Below are 16,592 nucleotides of genomic sequence, written 5' to 3'. Positions count from 1 at the left end.
ACAAATTCAATAGGAACAAGTAGGCCGAAGTGTCAGCAGTTACACTATTCTTTCTGCCGGCGGGCTGGCTATAGCTTTTCATCCCGAATGTTTACGGATCCGTCGTTCGGGATATCAATGGATCACTATTGGATACGTGATCTTTATTAACGTACGGAAGAGCTACGCCATAGGTTAATAATAGGCTTGCCCTCTTTGACAGACTATTGTGAATTGCATCACTTGTACAACTGTTTCGTAAAAATGCATTATAATGCATCTTTGTATTCTCTAAATCGTAAATAGTATACGAGTACGATAATATCTACATATTTATATATAAAATGTTTTGCTCATGATCGTAAACATCGTCATGTGTTAACCAGGTTGGAATGGGAAATGTTTACCGTTATTAAAACATGTCATGCAAATTATGATCCAGAAACCACACGACAGCAGTTATTATTTTTTGTATGAATCGGCAGAATAGCGATGCATACTTTGCAATTGGGTTAGCATGTTTACTAAAAATAAGTAGTTTGTAAAATTACTTACGTTAATACAGTAGCCGCGCCCGGTACAATTGTTTTGTACTGGTACAAGACATCCCAAATTTCGCACGCTTCTGATTTATCGAATGAACAATTTATTGGCCGTCATAAGGCGTCACTTTAGCTTTGTATTTTTCGTGAAAAAAAGGTGGAAAAAATGAGGAAATTAAAAGGTTTTCTTTTCTTAATTAACACGCTTGGTCCGGCCTGACAATGAATGACATGACGGGTGTATTGTGCTGACGTAAGCACGAAGGTACGGTATTTCAGTGCCAATCTACAAGTAACCTATTCTAATCGTGGTACTGACAATGTAAGTTTATGGAAAGTGTGCCCACAGGCTACGGGATGAATAATAACAGTGATCGCACCGGAAGCTTTTACAATAATTAAGGTAAGTAAGTCACTAGTACCGACTACCGTGTACAACGCTAGAAAGCAAAAAGCCCGAAGTCTCAATAATTTTTAATGTGATGCTATTCTAACTTCGAGCGAGCAGAAAGTTCGTCACTTGCAAGTCGCAGTGTAGCTAGCGAAGCGCAGCACGCAAAGACAACGCAAAGACCAGCGACATGCAAATTAGTCTATTCAGTAAAGTTTCGCACTGTAAATTCAAATTATTCGCTGATCGTGGCAAAATGGAGTGATACTGTTTTTCAAACTGTTTTCCGTTAAGTTGTTCCTTTTCAAGGCCGGGGTCAGCACATTTAACAAGCAAGCAAGCAGTTTAGCATTTTCAACGTAGAAAAGAGGACTACATACTGTATCTAGGGCTGTATATAAGTATTCTGTATCGCACATACGCACAATGGTTTGCGCTGCCGATGGTCGAAATACGTTTTCAAGTTTAGCATCCCCATTGTGAGTTCTCATTTGTAAGCCAAAGGATAAAAATTATACGAGTAGTAGCACAAACAAATAACTATTTGTGCCCGATACCGTCAGTTCTGGAACTTATGGAGCCGACGTGGATTGTGACGGCATGCCTCATTGTTGCTTTTATAGCAAAAGTGCAAACCTATCCTTTCGACGACACGGATGCAGGTATGTATGTTAACAGGTAGAGGTAGCGCTATGCAGTTCTTTGAACTGGATGTGTGTACAAATTTAGTATAATAACTGTAACTACACAATCCTTTTCGTTAGGAAAACGTTCTAAGGTCAGCTGTCTCGCTTAGAATACGGAACAAATGCTGCTCACAATTTATGTTGTGCTTTTCCTGGGTGTGTCAGCCTGAGACAACCACAACATAAATTGTGGAGCACAAATGTCGGTGGACACTGTAGCGCTAAACGTCGTATAATCATCATTCATGCGCTACAAATTCGTCCTTTTTTATACGCGCACCTAATTATATGTCTTTTTTTATTTCTTGAGCCGAGATTCGGCAGTGAACAATAAATATGCGGTCTGTTCATGGTTCGGCTTACCGGTTAGTGCAATAAATATGAAAGACGTATTTGCCGTTCCTTTTGCCCATGCTTTAATAAATTGCAAGTAATTTAACATTCTTGAGAATTATTATGTATCTGATAGCACGAAAAATCTTTTCTTTGTGCATTAAAGCTTCGATGGGGGTAATTCTTAATACGCTTGTTGATGCAATGATGCATCGGGTGCTCAAAATTGGCTTAACGGCCCGCATGATGTATGTTAGGTGATGATGACCTTTTGGACGATATCGATGATGGCCTGTTTACATCACTCCACCGGGATTGGCAGACCAGCACTCCATTTACCGCCGGTGAAAAGGCTTCGATAAAATCCTTGTGAGGCACAAGAGTGTGCACCCAGTGGACACTGTCCGACAGTATCAACGCCCAAACAGTGGGTTGCCCTGCCGGTTATACTGGCTAGAAGAAAATGCGAAACTACCAATACCTTCGGGATTGAGAATTTTGGTCCAAATTGCTAGCACAAATTCATAACCTGATAATGCTTTGTGATTGGGTTTACGCTTAACGCGGATAAAAATATTAATATTAGCAAAAATGGAGTGCCAGTTCCATATTTTTAATGCAGGCTACAAGCAGATTAAATGAAACTGAACATTATTTACGGTTTTGTGATTTGAAAAAGGGAGAGATGCACCACCGTGCTGATTTCTCCGGTACAGATACGAAGCGAGGAAGTTTCTGTTATTGCGACGCTCTTCCAAGAAAACCATAAGAACGACAATTTCCATAATTCTTACTGCATAAGCAACCGCTGTCCACCTTTCGTGTCACCGGCCGACATAATCTGGACTTCAAATGCATATTAATCTTTAAACATTCATTTAACAAACATCATTCCTGCAGCTTTTATAAATTACAGCACAAGCTACAAACATAAATAAACAGAGTTATCTTTACAAAATCATAATATGTCTCTTTTACACATTAAACAACAGTACTGCACATCGTGATCATGGCAATACGGAGCAACTGGAATTCGACGGTTCATCGCACACATTCAGCGCATTATTGAAAGCCATATTTTCTGGACAGGAGTACTCAAACTTGAGGCCTTGCGGTGAACAATAAAAGAAATTGAAGCAACGACTGCGCGGATCGGCATATAATCCGCGCCGGTTCCGGCAATCTAACGAGGATTCTCCGTTCGCTGAGATTAGTCGAGTTCGGGTCACAAGACGAACGCGCTTCCCATAACTTTTCCACAATTTGTGCTCTTTGCATACGATAGTGGAATTTGTGCACTTTTCCTGGATTTCGTCATAAACTAATCCATCGGGACATGAGTAGTTCAGGCGGTTACCTTCCGGACCACAAAAATAAAAACCGTGACAATCGGTAGAATAGTCGGCATAAAACCCGGTAGATGGGCAACCAGTATTGCTAGACGCAGTAGTAGGATTTGCAACTATTTCCTGCAGAAATATTCAAATTTTAAAACATGGAATATGATGAGTAAGTAGCCTTTTACTGTAAAGAAATAAAATTTTTCTACCATCCTGCTGTTGTCAAGAGGGTTATCAATTTAATTTGGCTGATCAACTGCAAGTTAAGTTCTTAAAATGCTAACTAAATTCTATGAATTTTATTGTTAAACTATTATGGTTATTTATGGCTATTTTAGTTTATTAACCTGGTAAATTTCAAGGGCTACAGGCGACTGCGTGGCTTCGGTATATTCCGTTTCGTTTGCGCATTTAACTCTTTTGCCCCAGTCACAAACTCCCCGGGATTCATCGAATTTCAGTTGCCGATCAGGACAGTCATACATGCTCACGGTTCCGTTATTAGAGCAGTAGAAAAAACTGTCAAGAATAATTACAAAATATTAGTCCAACTTACAATGTGAAGGTAATTTAACTTTTCGCAGTTCAAATGTTACTTGCTCGGGTTCATAAATATTGCTCGGGTTCATTATGTTAGTATCTCGTCAAAGCCGTTTTAAATCGGAACATCAGGCAATTTGACTCGTAAACCAGTCAACCTTTGTGCCACCTGTTTACTGCCACTCCCATGCAACTACGCCTATTAAATTTTTTATACCTCAAGCAGTTGCTGGCAACATCGGCGAAGTATGCGTTTCCGTAGGGGCAAGTAAAGGGTAAAGAACGACGCAGCCGGGGTGCGATGTCCACTGCAGACCTTTGCCAGTGTTGATTTGGAGGCTGAGGAACGGAATGCGAGCTTGCAGCCAAGCAGAGCACGTTCTCCGGCCAATCACAGATTTCTATTTTAACACACAACGACTGATTGTAAATAGTTCTAAACTTCCTGTAATGGTTGCATGATGGTTATCACTAACCTTTGTCAGCATTATACAAGTATTCTCCGGGACATGTAAATCCGTACAGTGCACCACTCGGTTTGCAGAACACGTACGATTTACATCCCGTTCCTGGACTGAGAAAATATCCTCTCTTCCCATAACAATCCACACCGTACGTTTTGTGCGGCTCCGTAGGCTTGGTATTAGCCGTAAGCGCGTCGTTCAGTACCGGGGGTGCTGTTGCGAGCCCATCCATGATCAACGGCATTGCCCTCGCCGGTGCCGCCGCGGCGGTGGTTACTACTGCTGCCGGCGCCGCCGTTGTCGCACCCGGCATCAGACCCTCTTCCGGTTCATACTCCAGCTCCTCTACAGCAGCAGCAGCGGTGGTTGTCGGTGCTGCCGTCGTAGTGGCCACTGTCGTCGTTCCGGCCGTCGTAAAGTGAGGAAACCATTTCGGCCGACCGGGTCCATACAGACCGGTATTCTCAAAAATAATAGGCCGCGCTGGGCCAAACGGCTGGCTACCAGGATTCTTTGGCTTCATGGGAAAGGTGTCCAGGCTGTGGCTACCGGAACTGATCATGCTTTCGGGGAAATGCCGGCGAAACTGCGGGACAAAGACGCCAGGATGCGAGCGCGCTGTTTCCGGGGCCATGTCTCCGGGGTGGAAGAAGGCAGAACCGACTTTTACATTAGCCATGGAAAAGGGATCGGTGGGCACTTGCTCGAGGACGTTGTGGAGAGACGATGTGCGAGTAGCTGGGAATTGCACTGTAGGATCAGCTTTATTAGACATAAAGCCATCCGATACAGTGCCGTGCGTGTCGGCAATACTGCGAGCCGATGGAGAAGCGGCGGATGCCGTAAAAAGATTTGAACCAAATCGCAAGCTGAGATCTGCCGGCATCTAAATGGCAGAACAAAGGTTATGAGCACTAAATGCACAGCATACTGCACTCGTAAATATGCTTCGCACCGTTTCCCGTGTAAGGCCATTTGGCATCGCGAAATTGGACCCGAAACCGGATTGCGAAGTTATCGAATCCCCGCAGCGTACATGGAATGGCCACTCGCAGAAAGAAGATTTTTCGTTAAATAATAAGCCTCCAGGGCAACTTTGATTGAAAAAAGTTCCATTGAGATGGCACATTAGGAAGTGTCGACACCCTGTTGCCACATCAGCGACTAGTCCCACACGATTTCGACACAACATATTTCCAGAGATTGCGTGACCTATGTCCAGCTGAACATCCTGTAAGTGTCCTAGACTTGCATTATTACAGCTTAATTTGTAGACATAGAATGCTGTCAAAATTCATTAGCAGCTTACAGTATTTTGAGGAAATAATGAACGTGGTCTGGTCGACATACATCCAGAAAGCCCCGGCTCTTGACATCGTACAAGAGTTTCATTGAACATCATGTGCCCTACACAGATGACCATGAATAACTTCCATAGCATCTTTATTATCGTGCAGAAAAAAATTTATAAGCTGCGTATTAGGCATGAGTTCGTAAGTAGGTTTCATAAGTACGTACCCGGACACACGTAATTTTTTTTCGTTAGATCTCGTTCACAGTGGAAGAATGCTGCAAATAAAAATATTATTAGTTTGTGTTAAATGTCTGCTCATAAATATCCGTTCCCTTAATCACAAGGCACAAAATAAGTGGCTTACTGTGGCAGTTACTGCGAACTTCGGCATAATAACCGTAGAAGCCAGGTTCACAAAATTGTTTCATTCCATTAATGACTTCCGATTTAGGGGAAAATGCTGCTGTAGGAAACCCGCTGAACCCGTCGCTAACTAATTGCTGCGTGGGAGCACTTGGAATTAGATCGGGCGTAAAAGGCCCCCGAATGAGACCCTGAATGCATAAACTTGTTTAATTCATACTCATAATGTAGCCTGAATGGCAAAACGTTAGTCTACACAGGTGTGTGTAATAAAACTACAAAAGGTCACTTACAGGGAATATCAGCTCCAGCATGAGAGGGTCCAAGCAAATAACATGATTTGGGCGCTCGCAAATTTCCGTTGATGCGTTGAAACGAAGGTAACCTGAAAGAGTTGTTTATGTCAATTACTGCGTAAACTATCAGTTACCATGCTTTAATGGCGAACGGCATGTGTACCTGGGCAAGTTCTGTTCTGCAGTTTTAGACCATCTACGCACTGCCAGTACACCCGGCAGCCGTACAAAGGGTCTCCAAAATACCCGGTCGAACCCAGTGGGCATTCAAAAATCCTGGGAAGAGCCGGAGACCCACCAAGTGACTGCTCAAACTATAAAATAAATACAATGGGCAAACAGTAAAAGCGAAGAGTTTGCAATGGCACATTCGATTTCTTCGGTAATGGAACTTACAGACATAGTTAACTGAATAAGTATATTCTTAAGATAATCATATAATAATTTTACTGTAACACTGTTCTTATATTTTGGAAATACCCACCAGTTCAGCCGGCGGTAAGGGTGGGACGCACATATTGCCATATACACATTTTGCTTCGTTTTCGTCGAAAACCATTGCCGGTGGACAGGACATTGTTGTGCGGGAACCATTCAGTCGACACAAATGGAAGACTTGACAGTGTTGTCCGAAATCAGCATAATAGCCGCTTTTACCAAAACTGGAAGAAATTCGCATGTAAATATGCGTCAATGAACACAAACTCAAAAAACAAAACTGGATGGCTTTACATTTTAATCTCCTTACCAGTCAAAATCATTATACTTCGATATCGCGAACACCGGGCAGGTATGGTTGTCTGGTTGGACACATTCGCCAACTTTCTAAAATTGTACGACAACTTTAATTTATGAAAGATAGTACGCATACTATTATATGGGTTACGCTTATTTTCTGTTAATGCAATACTGTGAGAGAGCATACTTCGTTAAAAATCCAATCGAAAGGGCACGTGTAGCTGAATATGTCGCCGTCTACTGTGCAATGGTGGAATTTACGGCAACCATCAGAGATGTCTGCATAAAAACCAGCATTTCGGCCAAAACAGCTAAATTTAGCGGTCTTCCCCTTTTTATCAGGTTGGTCGGGGGCTGGAAGACACTGTACCAAATACGAAGCGATGCAGTGCTTGGAAATGGGATCGAACAAATTTCCAGGCGGACAGCGGACGAATTTGGCAAAAAGGAAAGGTGATTCACAGTTCCAAAAGCCAATGCAGCCTGAATCGAAATCGGCAAATTTGCCGTTTTCTCGGCACGGAATTACAGCTTCGTCCTTTTGTCTCTCTGGCAGCGCAGGAAGCGTAAATTGAGAATTGGCATCGTTGGGATGACTCCATGAAATATCGAACTGTCGAGGAAACCGCTCCTGTAAATGTAAAAAAATTGCAAATGACGTTTAGTTCAATGTTACGATCAGGTGTATATATGCTGTACCTGCAGCCGAGAAACTCCCTGATTGGTCGAAGCCGCAGCGTCCAGTTGATCTTGTGCCAGCTTCTCGACAACCATGCACTGACCATTCTCCACACAAACACCTCTATATTCATCAAATAAGAAATCCGCCGGACAGTGGAAATCCATCTTTTCCGAAAACCCACTAACACCAGCAGGAGCACAGTAAAAATATTCTCGACATCCCGACGTGAAATCAGCATAATATCCCGTTGTGCGTCCAAAACAAGCGTTCCGCGCCGTAGGAATGGAGGGCGTGGCGGTGGGCGTGAGACTAAATGGCATTAGCTCCGAAGGTTTTTCGCAGTGCACGAAAATCTCCAGATCGCACGCCACCAAGCTGGTGTTGAAGGCCATTCCCGGCGGGCATGTGTATTCCGCGCGGCCGCCTTTCCCATCGCAGAAAATATACCGCCGACATTCGACCAATGGATCGGCAAAGTAGCCCATCCTGCCCAGTGGGCATTCAATCGGCCTGGTCAGTGGACGAAATGTCGTGGTGGTCGTAGTCGGAGGGGGAGTCAAGACTTCCACTTGCAGCGGCGCTACAGTGGTAATGATGGGCGTCTGCACGAACTGCGGTTCCAATCGTGAGGCGGGGTCTTCAAAACTGAAAGATGGATTAATGGGTGGTGGTGTGGGGAATGTGGTCATGGGCTGCTGTTTCATAAACTCGGTGTGGGCAATGAAGTTGGCATTCGGGTTAAAATGCTCAAATTGTCCGGGGAAAGGTCCTGTCGTAAACTGCTGTGGCAATGTGGGTGGGTTGGCCGTATCCTGAATTTGACTGAATATCGATTCGGGTTCCGTCTGACGGTTGAACGGTGGGAACGGTGTGGGAGGTGTTAATTGTACTAAGGGACCATTCATTCCGGAAGAAATCGGATTTGCCGGCGGGAACGGTATCTGAGCTGGAGGATTGAAGGGAAATGAATTATCCGTAACCGGAGGTCGTGGTAAGCCGTTCAGCGGGGTTCTGAGGTTGGAATCGAAGTTTTGATTTTCGAAAAAATTCTGAGGGCTGATCAGCCGGGGATCGGGATTTCTCATAAAGGCGTTCGGTCCCGAGTTAACCAGTTGACCGGGTTCGGTGAGATGTGGCCTGATAAACGGAATGTTCGGATTATTCTCCATATTGACAAATTGACTGGGTTCTCGAAAATTCGGCCGTGCAAACGGTGTACTTTCGGCATTAACAACCAGCTGTCCGGGTTCTCTCAAGTGAGGTCGCACAAACGGGGTGAAGTTGTCCTGCGAAAAAAATTCATTGGGAAGCGGTGTACGAGGTGGTGGTTGAAACTGAAACTGGTCCTCGAAAAATCCTTGCTGAAAATCGAAATTATTGTTGTGATTGCGCACTCTTTGGCTGGATTTCAGGCGATCGTTTCCCGCTTTTGCAGTAAGGTTTTGTATTATCGAGCTTTGCGTTCCTGTTGGAGAAGTTTGCGACAAAAGGGCAACCGCAGGGCGACCTTGGCGCGTCATCATTCTGCCCATTCGTAAGTTGTCGTTAACGTTAAAAGGTCGCAAGGCATGCCATTCATTTGACATATCCGCTTTATTAAAAAATGGCGATTCCGTAAATTTAAACCATCGGTTCTGCAACGTATCTTCAGGTGCCGGATCCACGACAGCAGGCTGGAGATGCGAAGCTTCCGGCAGCATTTCAGTCGGGGACGTCATTGCGAAGGTGGATGGAGGAAGCGTAAATCCAGTCGCAGTCATAAATGTAAACGTGCCTTGTGGCGTAATGAATTTGGTTTCGCACGGTGTTAGTTCCGGAACATCACAGGCTTGCTTGGCTTCGGAATACCGGTAATTAGAAGGGCAGGTAAAATTGAAGGCTTTTCCGTCGTTGCCACAATAGTGATAAACTCTGCAAAATTATCCTGCATTGATATTGATAGTAACCTTTTAAAAGGTTTTACCGGTATGTATATGTTTTAAAGGTCTGTTTTCAGTAGGGTAAAAACAGTTGCCCTACCTGCAATCAGCCTGGAGGTCAGCAAAAAAACCACCTTGACCGGCACAGTTAAAGTTGGAAATTTGCGGCACCATGGTGGAAGTCACGAATGGCTTAATAGAATTTTGTCGAATAAAGGTCTCGCCGTCATTTGCGGGCTGGTTGGTTATTCGGTTCGTACAATCCACATTCTGTGGACTGTCACAGGCTTGGACGGTGTTATCGAAAAGCAGCCCCGGTGGACAACTTTGCACTTTATCCAGACCGGTTTCATCGCAAATCCAGAAAGAGCGACATCCATCTTGCAGATTGGCATACCGCCCAGGCGGCAACTGGCCACAGAAAGTTTGCGGATTATTGGTCGGGATAACTGGTGGAAAAGTACCGAAGGGTGATGTTGTCACGGTGAAACCAGTTGTTTCGCCGGTAACGGTCTGAGCCTGAAAAATAAAAATTCATTACAGACAAGAATTTAAAAAAACCGGCGCATTATACACCATTACTTACTGTATGGTTGCCGCATTTCACCAGGTCTCGGGTCATACAAATATCTTGCTGTATACTAAAAAGCATTCCTTCCGCGCAGTGATGCTTCTCGATCTGACCGTTGGGCAAGCATCGATAAAATCGGCGGCATCCCGAGACGGTATCAGGAAAATTCCCTATCCTTCCGGCACAAATAACTTCTTTTTGACCAGGCAAACCAAGCGCATCATCCGCTTGTAATTCGAACGGATTCTGTGAAGAATGAAATTGTTACTCTGAATTAATTTCTTTTGCACTTTTGAGTTATAATAGTGTACAGTGTTCTGCAGGATAATCTACCTGAGTATAATTTGCAAGTTTTGAATGCAGTCGGATAGTTAATAAGAATGCCATCGAAACCTATAATTAAACTGAGGCTGTAGCATTTTCTTTTGGCACGCTTCGATTTCGTGATGCACTTTACTAGTTTATTGGAAAAATTTAGGGACCATTATCTCAGAATTTGTTCTTTCAAACCGTTAACGCTGAACTAAATCGACACTAGCTGAAACCGAATCTACAGTTGAAGTAGTCGAAATAAAGCTCACATCTTTGGAAGCCGGCACAGGGCAAACGACTTTCTCTTCGTCTTCACATAACGACCGTTGTGGATGCCACATCTTCCCTGTCTGACAGGAATAGTTCAGACGTTCGCCAAATGTGGAGCAGTAAAAATACTTCCGGCATCCCGGGAGAGGATAAAAACCCCTGGGTAAACCGTTGCAGGAAGCATCGATCTGCGGTATGGAAGGCACCGGTGCTTCCGTTAAAGCCTGTGTTGATTTGGTGACATTGGCCGGTGTGGGTGTTACAGCCGTCACCGAGAGTGCAACTCCTTCCATAGGCGGCACAACTTGCGTCGTCGTATTTGCTGCCGGTGGCGGTGACACCGGCGGCTCGTCGCGGCCAGTTTGACCTGCACCCGGTGCGGTAGGATTGGTAGGCTGGGCATTGCCCCCGCCGTATGCGGATGATCCCGGTAACGTGGCAAATGGTGGTTGTGTCGGCAAACCGGGGCCTATAGGTCCTGGTGTAAAAACTTGAGGTGGTGGGGAAGCTGGTGGTGTGAAGGAAGGCGTTGGTTGCGGCTGGATAATTTGCTGAGAAGGTCCAGGAGAACCACCACCATATCCGCCAGCGGGACCGAATGTAGCGTAGCTTGGCTGCTGTGTCTGTTGTTGTGTCGGGAAAGTATTGGGCTGAGCTTGCTGGAACGGTGGCCGTTGAGTCTGCTGACTTTGAAATTGCCCCGGCTGCGTTGGCGTCTGAAACTGGCCTGCTGGTTGTGTCGGTGTTTGAAACCCTCCTGATTGGAGAGGTTGTTGAAAAGGTGGCTGAGTAGGCGGCTGTTGGTACGGTCGTGATGGCTGCTGAGGAATGGAGTTGGAAAACTGGCCCTGAGAGCCAAACGAAGTCTGCTGAGAATTCCCAGGTGCTAACTGCATAATACCGGTGCCTGTACAATGCAACCAGGAACATTCAGTAATTATTTTTTGTCATTTAACTTTAGCCGTTTGATTAATTACAACAAAACGTTGAAAACTGTACTCACCATACAGCGTAATGGTATAAAATAAGAAGTAAATGATGTAGAATGACTTTACAGTACAGGCTTATACGGTAACTGTTCGGAGAGATATTGTATCTATAAATATTATAATATATATATATATATATATATATATGTGTCTGTATGCTGTACGTCCCGGTATATCGCTAAAATACAGTGTATAGTTCCAAAATGTAAACTTCTACGATATTATTTAGTATGTACAAATCCACAATGTCTACATTTACGTGCATTATGTACTTAGCGCAGGCGGAGCAATTTGCTGGAAGGTCGTCCCGGAAATAGGCAAGCCTCCACCTTGGGGCACCCCATATGACCCCCCACCTGAAAACGCAGGTGCCTGCTGTTGAGTCTGCAGTTGTTGTTGACCGCCGAACGACTGCTGAGGTTGGGTGGAACCGATACCCGGCCTGTTAAAGTTGCCCAATCCAGGTGCGTTTGTAATTCCTTGAGATTGACCATATCCATATCCCCCGGTGGACGAAGACTGAAAGGATTGTTGGCCTCCGTTAAAAACATTTTGAGGATTCGGAGTAAACTGATTTTGTTGTGCTGTAACTCCATTTTGCTGCTGGTTTGGGACATTTATCGGAGATCCAGCTGGAAATCCTATTTGTTGGGGAAACGGTTGTTGTAGCTGCTGGGATCCAACTTGATTACCAATCTGCTGTTGGGAATTCGGTGATGAAAAAACACTAGGCGACGAGGTTATTGACTGTCCTCCAGTGTAGGGTCCTTGGGAGAAACTTCCTTGTTGAAAACTTCCTTGCTGCCCCGATGCACTCTGTTGGTTAAAACCATTACCAAATCCTGCTGTTGTCCCGGTATTTCCTGAAGCAGTTGCCGAACCACCAACTGACTGGAAACCTTGACCGGCTGGGAAACCGGTCAAACTCTGGGCTCCTGTTGTTGGGCCCGATGGCGTCGATTGATACGAATAAGAAACACTTCCTTGTTGTCCGTTGCCCAAAAGGCTTCCTGTCTGTTGGCCACCGGCTATTTGGTTGTTTACAGAGAAGCTGGACGAGCTAGGCATGTTGCCGGCTTGCTGCTGATTATTGGCGACATTCAGCTGCTTATTGTTGAAATCACTACCGTCATCTTGTGGAAAGGGACACATGGCTTTATGCGGATACACACAAGCCTGACTCGGCTGGTCGAATGCCAGATCCAACGGACACTGGAATTTCAGCGCACGACCCGTTCCGTCGCAAAAGTAATAACTGTTACACCTCTGCATCACATCGGGGAAGTAGCCGCGTCGATTCTGACAGTCAAACACCCCCGCCGGCGAACGCTGCACCGTGTTGACCGTATTGGAGCTCGAGGCCACCGGGCTAACGAATGGTGAAGATGACGTTTTGGAGAAGATGCCACCGATACGCGACTGCAGCTGGGTAGCGTATTCGTTACTGTAGGGAATGGACGTTGTGATGGGTCTGTCATCTGGTATGACAGTTTGCATTTGGTCGCTGAGATCAGATTCTAGGGCAAGGTGGTCAACAGATTTCCAGTCGGAGAAGTCCGTACTCGTTACGGCAAAATTTTCTGGGCCGAATGCTCGTAAGCGCTTTCTACTAGCTGGTGTCACCGGCTTTATTACATTCACCTGCATTAAGAGATCATGTTCACTGTTCATCTTATTGCATTTAAATTACAGTAGCAGTGATGTGAAGAGTTTTTTATACAAATCAAACACAATACAAAGCCTTTTAACGAAATATTTCCAGGTTAATAATAATAAATGCATAAACGATATCAACTTTCGTTCTTTATCTGATGCTATTTGCACGAGCAGTAAAACTGGACAAGAGGGTGTGTGAATTTTGTCAGAGTCGTTTAATCGTGTTACTCCTGCTTGGAGAATGCTCATCCATCGACACAATGCGCACTTATAATTTTTTTGTGCGGTACCAAAAGTTAGCTGACTAATAAATGGTACTATATTACTACTAAATTTATATAAAGCACAGGCTCCAAATAAAAGCAATCATTTGGTCCAGGTCAAGTTTGGAATTCGAACGAAAAAAGGTCAGAAAGTTACCTGCATAAAATTGTTTTGCCCACTAATAAATAAAATGTTAGACGAATTTAATGTGGCGCAGAATCAGTTGACGTTTCTTAAAAATTGGATATGATTATTTGGTAATGCGAAACTAATCATAGGCCCTAGTGATAATACTAACTAGGGATTTTGGATGCAAATGGTTTTTAAGCACTTTAGGTTACCGGACAGGCGGCGCTTGTAAATTATTCGCGGTATGGCTTTTGTGATACCATTTAATCCGCAACATATTATAGTTTTGATTAGCTGTAAATAGCATAACGGCCCTAACTTTGAAACGGCTGATAGTTATTTAAGCTTTTCGCGGCATGGATTGTAATGGACACGATAACCTTATGCTTACTTCTTCGGCACACTGCACCAATGTTGCATTGACACATGCTTGATCCGCAGTGTCAAACCTTTGTCCTGGTGGACATTCGAATATCACACGAGATCCATCTGGAGAACAGAGATAATATACCGCACAAGCTTTGGTGGGATCCGGATAAAATCCATTTTTTCCAACGCAGCTACTGCTGCTTATGTTTCGCGCAGACGTGAGGTTGTTCGGAACGTCCGCATTCAGTGTTATTGTCAGCTGTAAACAAAGGCATTGGGATTAAACAGTAGCGTACATCTTTACGGTTTATCCCACAGCAAACCCGTTGAGCCGGCGGATCGCCTCGGAGTCACCGAAACCTAAATGCTCATAAAGCTGGCTGCCAAAGAGTATCACTAACAAAGCCTCTACGCTTGTTTTATTAAATCCGGTCAGTGGTCCCGCTGTTCTAGGTACACAATACTATATGCAGTTAAAATTATCTTAATAAATACTACCCTAGTCATTAAATTTATTATACTTGTTGCAGTACTCTAGAATTTAAAATTTTTACAATAAAAAGCTCACAATTTATAGTTACGATAAACCTGATAGTTTACAATAATACTTATGAACGTAAAATACGAGTACAAACATTTTCATTATTTTTGTACAGGCATTATTATCATTTTATGTATTATTATTTCATTATCTTGTAATCAGGTATGCACAGTAGGTACTTGATTTTTTTGATTTGTTTTATCGATAATGTTTTGACAAGTTTCTCCAATAATGATCAGAACTACAGCTTCCATGCAGTTACAATTAAGCATGTGAGTACATCATATTGGTAACCGGACAATTCTTTTGCGGAGGCTATTCTGACCATTAATAACACTATTTGTATTACTATTCAGTGCTCAGATTAGAATTTTGAATAATTATTTGTATATTCTCGGGCAGCTCATGTATTTTTCGCATGCGCTGAAGCTTTTACAATACAGCTATTGGAAATATTCAGTCTCCATACCTGAGTAGTATTTACTGCGAGGATTTGAGCGGTCTCATTCAAGGCAGAACAAAATTCCATCCACAGAATAAGTACAAAAGTAAAAACACCTGGAAGCAGTAAGTAAAAAACTTGAAATACTAGACTTCGCAAAATCGAGCAATGAAACGATCTTCAAGAGCAGAAACCCACGTACTTCCCACACAAAATATCGCCTCCATGGTGTCAATGTATCGTCTGGAATCGATGTAGCCGTCCACGAGCATTAATCATTCCAGTTTATCCCAGACATGGCTGAAGCCTCGATCATTTTTAAAGGTCATGCAGATGCAACAGTACACTGTAAAACCACTTTAATGGATGGATGGCAGTCAAAATAACGGTCGCATTATGGGCGGCTAGCGACTGCCGACATCAATTAATAATTTCAAATAAACATCCTTGCTTACCGGCTTATCTTTCATTCGTGTGAGTAGGTGATGGACAATTTCCGCAATAGCTGTACAGTAATTCAGATTCACCATCAACAATGTCGCTCAGTCTACCTAATTCAAGTCTTCAGTATATTTTCACCCGCGTGCTAATTGTGAATATGCAATAATTCGTAAGATCCACAAACTGTCCAAGGAAACGATCAGAAAACGCAACAAAATTTGCCGTTCATGGTAAAGATGATTGAAAAAATTACTGTACGATCAGCCTTGATGGTCAAAGACGAAGGTCATTGTTGTAAAATATATCGCCGTACGTCGTTAACAGTATCGTGTTTAGAGCCACATTAGCATATGCAGAGAGTATCATGGGTCAGTTGGGGTGCGCGTATTATGTCTACCTGCAACGCTCATCTTGTGTACATACATTCATGTACAACTTGCACTCATTAGAGTAAAGTTGTAAACTGTGGCAGAAGACACAATGCTTTAAACAACACAACAATCAGGAGAGATAGTTACAACCGGAAATGATACAATAAGGCTACGGTAGAGTAAATTGGACGAAGGAAAAATGACAGCGCCGGCTAGTGCAGCTGTCCGTCAAGTGCAATCTCTCATATTATCTAAACGTTTAAAAATGCATCTGAAATACTTCTGCTCAGGATGCATTTATATACTATGTCAAGTCATCATGTTAAATTATGACCGGAAAGACGGACCAACTACGTCGCTGTGTGGTCGTGTACCAGGAATGCCTGCATTACTCGATGAGTGGATCGGACTAGAGATCTCTCTGTCCACCAGGATTGTCTTGCGCCGGTACGTGTGTGATTTAGTGCAGATCCGTTCACTGCATCATTTTGCTGCTGCAGCCGCCCATGCCGGGTGCAGCTTTCCATGTGCTGCTGTTTACTGTAAACAAATGTGGCATTTTTCTATTGTACGTTGTAATCACCTGGACGCGTCACTACCCATTGACCGTCGTTCGCATGGAAGGTCTCATCATAAAACGGGCAAGTAAGTATCGATCACGGGTTCATGA

At 43.8% G+C, this 16,592-nt stretch overlaps 1 protein-coding gene across 1 annotated transcript; it reads right to left on the bottom strand.

Annotated features, from left to right (window-relative positions):
- Positions 1 to 2,650: 2,650 nt before the first annotated feature.
- Positions 2,651 to 16,160, bottom strand: LOC129588681 (uncharacterized). The gene is made up of 22 exons (XM_055483021.1): positions 15,566 to 16,160; positions 15,313 to 15,456; positions 15,138 to 15,226; positions 14,150 to 14,386; positions 11,982 to 13,350; positions 10,720 to 11,627; positions 10,154 to 10,384; positions 9,668 to 10,086; positions 7,666 to 9,559; positions 7,154 to 7,597; positions 6,977 to 7,053; positions 6,713 to 6,890; positions 6,392 to 6,542; positions 6,226 to 6,317; positions 5,934 to 6,123; positions 5,794 to 5,844; positions 5,585 to 5,682; positions 5,231 to 5,506; positions 4,288 to 5,161; positions 4,029 to 4,212; positions 3,619 to 3,790; positions 2,651 to 3,400 (listed from the first exon to the last, which is right to left on the bottom strand). Exons 2-22 carry the CDS (start codon positions 15,380 to 15,382, stop codon positions 2,939 to 2,941), a joined length of 8,466 nt encoding a protein of 2,821 aa, XP_055338996.1. The 5' UTR covers positions 15,383 to 15,456; positions 15,566 to 16,160; the 3' UTR covers positions 2,651 to 2,938.
- Between the last annotated feature and the right edge of the window lie 432 nt (positions 16,161 to 16,592).

This window comes from Paramacrobiotus metropolitanus, unplaced genomic scaffold (genome assembly GCF_019649055.1).
Source record: "Paramacrobiotus metropolitanus isolate TYO unplaced genomic scaffold, Prichtersi_v1.0 Parri_scaffold0000030, whole genome shotgun sequence".
Taxonomy (NCBI): Eukaryota; Metazoa; Tardigrada; class Eutardigrada; order Parachela; family Macrobiotidae; genus Paramacrobiotus; species Paramacrobiotus metropolitanus.
Note: the sequence above shows the minus strand (reverse complement) of the source record. Positions and strands in the feature narration are given on the sequence as shown.

Excerpts from the sequence above, each read along its gene's own strand:
- LOC129588681 (XM_055483021.1), bottom strand. The coding sequence starts at position 15,382 with ATGCTCGTGGACGGCTACATCGATTCCAGACGATACATTGACACCATG. Across the intron at positions 7,598-7,665 it reads AGGGAGTTTCTCGGCTGCAG|GAGCGGTTTCCTCGACAGTT; the intron begins GTACAGCATATA and ends TTACATTTACAG. Across the intron at positions 5,683-5,793 it reads AAAAAATTACGTGTGTCCGG|GGCACATGATGTTCAATGAA; the intron begins GTACGTACTTAT and ends TCATCTGTGTAG.